At 37.9% G+C, this 10,048-nt stretch overlaps 1 protein-coding gene across 2 annotated transcripts in view; it reads left to right on the forward strand.

The window, feature by feature from the left end:
* kcnh2b (potassium voltage-gated channel, subfamily H (eag-related), member 2b) overlaps nucleotides 1–7,388 on the forward strand; it is a 206,754-nt gene extending 199,366 nt beyond the window's left edge. For both annotated transcript variants that reach the window (XM_044104366.1, XM_044104365.1), the window contains one exon: nucleotides 1,010–7,388. In XM_044104366.1, the coding sequence (XP_043960301.1) occupies nucleotides 1,010–1,384 (375 nt within the window). In that variant the 3' untranslated portion in view covers nucleotides 1,385–7,388. The remainder of the gene's footprint in view (nucleotides 1–1,009) is intronic.
* Nucleotides 7,389–10,048: the final 2,660 nt, after the last annotated feature.

Raw genomic sequence — 10,048 nt, forward strand, 5'->3', positions numbered from 1 at the left:
CTCTGAATGACAGAATTTCTGTGATCCTCAACAGAGCATATACAAGTGTTCAAAGGGATCACCAGCTCTGACCAATACACAGGTCTGATTGTATTAATGTTGCATTAATGCATTAATTATTGCATTCATGCATTAATGTCTGGTGCATTAATGTTGTGGTATGAACAACCACGAAAAGATTCCAGCAAAAGAAGAAAAAGAAATCTGGATTGACCTTTTGTGTGAACAGAGCCTTAAGATCAAGCATCAGTTACAAGTAGAGAGAGCGTCAAATATTGGATGATCTAAAGTCTGAGCTGAGATGACTTCATGTGAGCTTTTGATTGAAAGGTTAGGGTGGAAGCGCCGGTACATGTTGGCTAAACTCCTTATCCAAATTCCATCTCCTGTTCTGAAACAAAATGTGAATTTTAAAGAAAGGTCTAATAAACGAGCAGCCAAGCATTCAAGCAAAGGGTCTACAAGACTGGTTCAGACTTGAACTTAGACTTGAACTTAGCTTATTGTCATTGCACAGAGACACAACAGTGAATTTGGCAATGAAATGATGTTGCTTGGCTACTGGAGTACACAGAAAAAATATGGAAAAACCACAAGTGTCACTATAAATACATATAGATATATAAAAATGTTACTGGTCATTGCTTGGCTACTCAAAGACATTTTTTTGCCAAATTCACTGATGTATCTTTGTTCAATGACAATATAGTAAGTCTAAACCCTTCTATTGGACCCTTTGCTTTGATGCTGATTTCCTCTTTCTTGATACTTGGATTTTTAAGAAAGTTTCTGAACCAGAGCTAGGAATTGGTCAACGAGCATCTAACAGCTGTAAGTCAAAGGTTTATGGTATATAAGATACAATGTCACAAATTAGTCCATAGCTACTTCCTGGTGAACTTGAACGACTGTTTTGTTTGACATTAGTGCATGTATGTGTATCCTAATTGATCCCAAAGCCTTACCCTTTGCAGTATTGTTATGACATTCAGAGTTTTTTTCCTTTCAGATCTTGGACTCGCAGAACTTTGAAGACTTTTCAGCCAAGCCTCTTGACTCTATGGAGCCCCACAACTCCTCTCTGATCCCCGCCAACCAGGATCAGCCTGAATCCTCCGCCCTGGGCAGCCCGGGGAAGCATGTGGAGCTGGAGCTCCGGCTTGGCAGCGGGGCTGGAGCCATGGCTGCAGGGACTGCTGCAGATGCGGAGACAAATATAGCAGGAGGATTGGATTTTGTGTCAGTGGAACCGAAGCCGGCTGCAGGGACGGAGGCGTCGCCTATGGACACTGAGACCCAAAGAAGACTTTCACTTCAAGAACCACAGACACCTCTATATTCACGGATACCACAAAGACATGGCTCTGACCCAGCGGGAAGCTAAGAGAATGGGGAGGAAAAGGGAAGAAGAGATAACCATTGTTCCATACTGAGGCACCAGCTGGATCTACCACCTAAACCCTTTCAGGCGCTCACTACTCACCTTTTTGGACAGAGTAAAGCCATGATAGGGGCCAAGTATTGAACCTTTCCCTCTGACACTGGCTTTGTCTTTGAGTCTCTTCTCAAGAAATATCCTGAGCTTTCTGAGCTTCAGAGCGGTACAACCTTTAACCAAAACCACAAGACGAACAGAGGCGACCTCCGTCTCTAACCCAATCAGTCCGGTCTGGAAACCCTCAGTCAGTCACTAAGGATAACGCTTCTTCTCAGTCATTCTGAAAAGATAACTAAGTTATAGAAGAATCCCTTTACTGCTGTGTCCAGTGTTGGATGACTGAAGAGAACAAGACAACATCGGACAAAAGAATGACAAACAAAAAAGTAGCCATTTTACGTCTTGCACTGAAAACCTTGATACGATAATTATTCTTTCTATATATGTCCAAGGCGCTTCCGATAAACTCACTAACTGGTTGTTGAATTGTAGTGTTAGCTGGCCTAACAGGAATCCTGCTGTCCTATTCTGTCATTGGTTCCATCCCCTTGATGTCCCGCCCTCTGCCCCCCAAGAGGTGGAGCTAATGTTCTAATTTATATGATCGAGAGCACACTGGATTGGCTGGTCCACACCTCAGGGGGTGGGAAATGGAGGGTTACAAGCCATGAATTCTCTTGAAGAACATATCAGCTGCCCTATCGTAAACATTGTACCCATTTGCTAGAGCTGAACACGCGTGGCATGCTGGGGTTGTGTCAGTAACAGGTAAACTGGCAAACTTATGTGGTTTCCATAAGAGCAGTATACCAAAACAGCTCCCTAAAGACTTCATCAAGCAACTCCATAAACTTCTATATGAGCTGTGGCCTTATCAAGGGTCACCTGATCATCACCGTACGAGAAGTGACGAAGTCAGCATCGATTTCTGATGCCTGGTTAAAAGCTCATGCGTAGAGGAATTCTAGTTTATCATTGTTGAATTTGCTACCTCAGATTTTATTGCTCTTTACTTTTTTGTTTTCACCTCAAGCACGCGAACCCTGAATATTTCTACCTTGTACATAAGTAAGTATACGAGTTTGCCAGTTTACAACGACCAGCCGAATGCGCCATTATTCAATGTACAGTACAATATGCAAACACTGGCTAGAAGAAGACGATTGCGTGTGCTCTACTGCTGTGTGTGGGCTCGGGTCTGGTCGCAGGCTTTCGGTGTGCGTTTGTTTTTGTCTCATGCAGAGTTTGGCGTGTTTGCTTAAACACATGGTAGAGGCTCACTGGATTCTCTCGTTGGGTATTTTTTCCCCCCCAGACAAAGACAGATGAATGATGCCTTGTTGAAAAAAAGCAAATAGAAGGTTTGCTATGTGAAACACAAACCCCTTACAATGTTGCTTTGCAGAACACATGTCTCAGTTACAGTGGTTTGCCTGCTTTGGCACCATTTTACATGACTGGGTTGAGAGGTGTGGTCAACATCTGCCTGCTGCTTTTTCCCTCATTTTGCATCTCTAGATACCACTTTATTATGGAGCCTAATGTTCTTGGGCATGCACCCTGTTTTTACATACAAAGGGAGAGTTTTCACTTTATGCTTTAAAGAATCTGTAATTTGTGTAGACTATTCTATTCACTGCTTATGGGGAACTGATTGTACAGGTAACACAGTCAAAAATGAACAGCAGTAACTTTTCTTAATGCTGATCATTTAAAAGATAGTTTAAAGATAAACTTTTAAACTAAAAGTTTATTTTTTAGTTTTAGAAACTATAAGTATTTTGCATAGAAGCAAAAATATTTAGCTCAAAGCCAAATATTCAGCTTAAAACTAAATATTTAACTCCAAACTATTTAATTTCAAGCTAGCAAGCTAAATATTCAGCTTCAGACTAAATTCTTTGTTAGTGAGCTAAATATTTAATGTGTAGCTAAATACACAGCTCAGCGCTAATATGCCAATTCACTTGCCAATATAGTGTGCTAATTAAATACTTAGGTTGAAATGGTGACGTTTATAAATGAATGAATAACATTATGAAAATATGTCTTATATAATATGAAACCCCCATTTTTTTCCCTCTCGTGACAGGCTAAAGAACCAAAATAATTGCTGTTCATTTTTGACTGTGTAACTCTACAAATTCTACCTTTTGCCTGCTTGCTACATCCATACACTGCAGTTTCAGGTCTTCTCTTCTAAAGTCTTTCAAAATCCAGAGAAACCTTTAAAATACTCCCCTTTAATGTTTTCACCAATACAGCAGCTGTTTCATAAAACTCACAGTTTTAAAGAATCTCTGTTCATAGAGGTGATCAAACCAATTTAAAAACTGGGCAGTTAAGCACCATTAGCTATTACTATTAGAAGTTGATGCAAGACTTAGCGCATGCTAATGGCTAATGTTTAACCAGTTATGTTCTCATAGTTCTAAGAAATCACTTGTATGTAGTTTTATCACTTTTTTGCCATTTTTTTTCCTTGACTTTGTATCCAGAATGTTCTAACATATACTCTAAATGTGGAGGGAATTGATCTGTTTAATGAAGCAAGCGTTGTCAGCGAGCCTAACAAGAATTCTGTGTTAACACAGTAGAGCAACATGAGGACTACTTCCTTTTTTCTTCAAAATAAGTCTCAGCAACTATTGACCTTTTGCAACTTCGTCAACGTATCACATTGAGGAGAATGACGAAAAGCGGAAGTGAGGATGGGAGTATTGAACTGTGATTGTTTTCTCAAGTTGTCAAGTTAATTTGTCTGTAGAAGTATCAAACCTAGTTGGGTCTCATAGAGTGTTATTTACAAAAGTTGAATGTCTAGCTTAGAAACCGACCCGTATCTTCTCCCTCTTGACGTGTTTATTGATTTGATAAAAACGCAGACTTTGCCTGAATTCACGCCCCATACCACTATGTCATAAACTGCACTTCCCAGCTTGTACAAAAAGTCTAGATGCTAACAAGGTTTTTGGACATGGTAGGCTGGACATGGGGCATTCTCTTCCTGCTTACTAATGGTTAGACACATCCCTTCTTCAAAATGGAATATTAGATAACATCTTTCTAATATTACCTCATCTTTATTAAGTGTATAAACGTTAATCTTCTTACCTCGTAAAAAGTGTTCACTACAAATCCACAGATAAACCAAGGGCTGCCAGTCCTTATGATTGATGGTTGCTATCTATTACTAGTCTCTATTATCAGGTTACCAACTGTCTGTTTTTGACAATCTTTACAGGAATTAACAAGCTCATAGGTTGTTTAAAGTCCGTCATGGTGGAGCGGGTTGCTTTCTGAACAGGGTGACGTCATGTGCAAAGGGTCAATAACACTAACCTTCATACCTGGGTGCCAAAAGAAGCCACCCGAGGACAGTACCTGTATACAAACTTTAATATTGTGAGATGTTGCTTCACCTCTAAGAACCCCATCTTGATAACCTTTAAAATCTTAAACCATTTTACAGATTTATAAAACATAGGCATAATTTGCATGAGGTGTTCTGGCATTTTGATACTTGGTGTTTAGGATGGTCCATTTTAGCTAATGCTAAATCCATTGGCATTAGCTTGTGAAATAAGCTATTTTCTACTTTCTACATTTCTGCTGCAGGTATAACCACTCAACAGAACTCCCAAAAGGCTGTATTGTCCCTTTAAAACATTCTTTTAAGTCCGTCTTGACTCCCTTTTTGAATTTGAGACAAAAAGTGTAGATGCTAACAAGGTTTTTTGTACATGGTAGGCTACCTGAGACAGAGCATTTACTCTGTCTTTAAAGGTATCTCATCTACCCAAAGTGGTCAACACAACAAAGCATATGTTCAGTAAGTATGATGAAGATGACGTGTAGAAAATATTTAAATGTTAGCAGCATCAGGCATATCATTATGACCCTTCGCTGGTTTAGTAAGAATGAAAAACTATCACTGGAGCATCAGACGTTGATGATGACTTATTTTGGATTAAGTTTAGGTGTTTATCCAGACACCTCAACCTTGTGTTGGGGATTACGTAAAATATTCCAACTAAAACGCAAGCTATTGAGTTCTTAGGATGAAGGAAAAATAAACACCTATCTCATCACAGAATTGTCTTCCCTGATCTAAAATCCCACAGATTAAGCTTTGTGTTGCTGTAATATGCTGAAGAGTGAATGAAAAGTGTTGGCGAAGTGCAATAGTCCTTTAAACAGTCCTGACCTGTAGCAGCTTGAGTACGTCTGGAAGAGGAAAAAGAAGAAAAAAAGTTCTGCACTTTATGTTATTGTGCACAGCGCACATGTTTTAATGAAGACTCAGGAATGTGTCAGTCATGTCATGGGTGCACGTTTTCCTTTGAACAACAACTCAAAATCAACCAAACAAGATACTTTAACAGAACTCATTGTTGGCAGAACTCCCCTTTAACGAAGTATTGAGAAGTTGTTACTCTGCTGTTTGTCTAAGTTATTTAATTTATTTGTTGTGGTAGATATATTTGGTTTGCATGTGAATTATGGCTGAAATCATTTTGTCTCGCTGTATGAAGAGCTGGAAGACCTGAATGTTCTTCGTGGAACCCGTTAGGCGCTCTACGTTCTCGTTACTCTATTCATGTTCCTGAAATGTGTACATACGCACCATATTTCTCTATATATAATCAATACTGATGAACAGAGATGATTGATGTGCATATTATTTAATGTCAATATTACTGAATCACTTTGTGAACATCTGTGAGAACCATTTCCCTAAAGGTCGTCGTCCATGTCCACTTGTGCGCAGCTCGTGTTATGCTTTGTAACAGTGCACTTTAGTATTGAACCAAAGCAAGGGAATGCTGTAAAAAACCATCACTGCTGACATTTTAAGCCCACACGTGACTCAGCTGAAGGAGTAAACAAAAAGGAATGGGACAATTTGAATGCAGAGGTCGCAATAACTATACCAGACATGACGAGAAAGACGTGTGAGAATCTGATGGCTCCAGTGTGGAAACTGACTCCAGGTTCTAGTATGTAAATCTGAATGAACACCTCATGGAAGCCCAAAGCTGTCCAAATCTGACTTGTTCTTACTACTGAAGCTAGCTGCTTGATGCTAACTGGTTTACTTTGCTAACACACTCCTCACCACCACCTCATGTACATTAGCGCTTGCTGTGTTTGTTATTTCAATGGCGTCATGGTAAATAAAAACCATGCATTGTTATGCTCAAAAGGTTTTTGATGCATCAGGACATAATAAAAATCATCTGGATTTTTATCACATTCAAAAATGATTTAAATCTAACCTTAGATGTAATTCTACACTGGTATAAAAAAGAAAATTAGTTGTAAAAAACAAAAACAAAATCCACCCCAGATCTTGTAGTGGAGTTTTTGGTTCTTGTGTTGTTTACTGTCATCTGCCCAAAGAATTATTTTTTTTTTTCAAAAGATTTGTGGTTTATTCAGTTTATCTTTGCAAACCAACATTTTCCTTCTCAGTTGAGCTGCTTTCTGCTGATTCAGTCAAACCTGTTCAGTCATTTTTCGTTTTGCTATGAAGTTCAACCAGCAGGGGGCACATGTCAGCTAATCTGCTAGTACAGGAGCAAATTTTTTCATTTAAAGCTTTTGCTAACTTTGAAAACATTAGCATACAAGCCTAGGCTTACTTAGTAAATACTGAACTGTTCAACATTTATTAAGTAAGCCAATGCCTGTGGAGTCTGAGTTAAAGCTCTGGGATGATTTTTATGTAGATTCATAAAAAGAAATTGCGCAGTCTGACTTTGAGCTGAATCTTTGCCTATTGTTGGACTGTCATTGTCTCAAATATTTATTCACTTAGGAACAATTGTAGTAAAACGTAATAGCAACTAATACATTCAAAGAAGACTTTTAATCAAACTGCTTCACGGAGGAAATGGAAAACCTGTCAACATGACGAGAACACAATAAAATCAATAAAGCAGATTATTTAAAAAAAAAAAAAAAAAAAAAAACTATTACGATGACTAGAATAATTACAATAAAAACATTGAGTCAGAATTTACAATCTGAATCTTCCTTACTGGAAAGATCATCTTTCCCCCATTGGACAGATGGAGCTGCTTTTCTAAGGTCATTGCTGATATCTTTCTGACTTGGCGTTGTGTTCAGAACAACTGCTGAAACTCCTGCTTTTCCAGAAGACATCGCTGTCTAATGATCAATTAAACAAGGGCTTTGAACAACAGGACTTCTTTTAAACTGTCACTTAGTTTTTCCTTTTTTAATAGTTTATTTAAACAATGCAGACACTTTATTATGTCCTGATACAAAAATAAACACTTTCCCTCTAAATAGTATACTTTTCCCCACAACGGCACCATTATTCTGTCATGACATGGAGTTTGGTACATATGATTAAGTGTATGGAAATATTTTTAAACACAGATACTGGTCCCCCATAAGTGTAGCTTTCATTTTGTTTAATATTCAATAAGTCACCTAGTGGCCTGAAATGTGTATATTCTCTCTGACCTCCAAACTAGAATGTGGTTGTTTTCCTCTCATGAGGCCTAGAACATGCATGTTTGGAATGCATATTACCACAATGGAATACAATATAAGTAATAATAGATGCTGATCATTCAGCCCACAGAACACTTCTTACACCCTTCTTACCCTCTTGGCTCTTCCGTACCACTGAGCTTTAATTTTCCAGCTCTGGTTGACTTTTTATGAGCTCCGACAGGTTCAGGTCCTGTTTTTGTAGATATTTTGATCACTTCAGTGGGGGTGGGGTGGTGGTTGAGGGCTGGGAGGTTATGGGGTGGGGACAGGGGAGTACACAGCACTGGATCTGCTTTGTCTATTTTTGCCTGTACATACCAATTTCTATTGTAAAAGATTCAGCGGCGCTCATATAGCCGGCACTATGCAGAAACTATGAAGAAGAAGAAAAAAAAAAATCCTTTGGCATGCTCTGAAATGCAGAATCTATTAGGAGAAAACGTAGTAAAGAAATCTTTGCTCTAATTTCTTATCATAAAAAATTACCTGCATTAAAACAAAACAAAACAAAAAAACAACAACAAAGGGCGTCTGTGGTGGATGTTGATGATGAGGATGAAGCTGAAAACTTTTCTTATTGTGCACCTTTTTGATTGCATGCTGCACTGAGAATCATCCGGCGATGTGAAGGGTTGACGCGCAAAGCGGCTAGTTCTTGCTGTATGCTTGCAGACAATTGTAGAAAAAAAACTATATTCTTCCAGGTTGTGGGAGAGTCATATTTATATATACACAAACACTTAAAAAACAAAAACAAAAAAAACTTCTGAATACAATGTTATATTGTATCTTTGGTTTTTCTGAGCAGGATCTGCTGTAGGTGGGTGGATGGACTGGGCGGTTCCTCCAACATGCAGGTGTGCCTGATTCCCTCTTGGCTCTGTCGAAGAGTGAAAAATATTCCAAACAACCCTGGCCCGCTTCTTCCTTTCCTTTTAAAGCATGTGGGTTGTTCAAATCTGTTAGCAATATCAAATTTTAACATGAGGAGGAGGTGAAATATCCCCTGGTAGTTTAATGCAGACTCGTTTTTTTTTTTGTTTTTTTTTTAACTTATGTACACTCCTCTACAGCCCCTGGAATATTGTCTAACCACTGAATGGCCCATGGGGGGCTTCCACAAAGATTTATGTGAACAAGTGAGGAAAGTCGAAGGGGAAAACTGTGACGCTCCAGGTTCTGATTGTGCGATAGCATTATTAACGGTTGAACTTTCTAAGATTTCAAAAAAAAAAAAAAAAACTTTCATTAAACCTCTTTTAAAGCAAATTTGTCTCTTTGGAGTTTGTTTTGTATTATTTAATTGATGTTTAAATGTTGTTTTTTTCCTTCCCTGAAGCATAAACTTTTAGTTCATTTTAGTTTTGAAGGACCAGTTATCACTGCCTGGTATTCAACCTGCACAGGGTGCAGATGGGCACCGATCCCACAACAAGATGGCATAGATCATATGACAGAGTATTAGGGCTATTGCTGATTTTTTTTTTTTTTAATTAAAGAAGGAAAAGTAAATTCGGCCAAAATATCTCAAACTTTCTAGAGAAGACAAGCGAAATTCTTATTTTGAAAATTTGCAAGAAAAAAACCCCTGAAAATTTTCAGATTAAACTAAAAAAAAAAAAAAATTCTTGAGTTTCAAAAATTAAATTTTTTTTTTATCTTTAAAACATTTCCAAATGTTAAAAATGTTTAACAATTATAATCTTATTGTTAAATCTAACCGATTGCTTTGCCCCTTAGAGGAACTTTAATTAGAGGTTAATCAAACAATTCTGTAACATTCGTAAAAAAAAAAATTGATTCCATTTTTTTCATAGTATCAAAGGACAGCACAGTAGCACCAGCCTAATTTAAACCCCTTCATAAATTGATGTTTATGTTCATAATGTTTCTGCCTCATTATGTTGAACACACTGAAAAAAATTATCAGACATAGAAGGCTGACTGTTTGGTTTAATACAGATTTGTTTTGTTTCTGAATCTAGAAATCTGGAAACAAAATATTAGAAGAGTCCTTCTTAATCTGGACAAATAGTACTTAGTCTATTAAAAAAATGAGCAATCCTAGGTTTCTCTTTCAGT

The sequence above is a fragment of the Gambusia affinis genome, linkage group LG21 (assembly GCF_019740435.1).
Source record: "Gambusia affinis linkage group LG21, SWU_Gaff_1.0, whole genome shotgun sequence".
NCBI lineage: Eukaryota > Metazoa > Chordata > Actinopteri > Cyprinodontiformes > Poeciliidae > Gambusia > Gambusia affinis.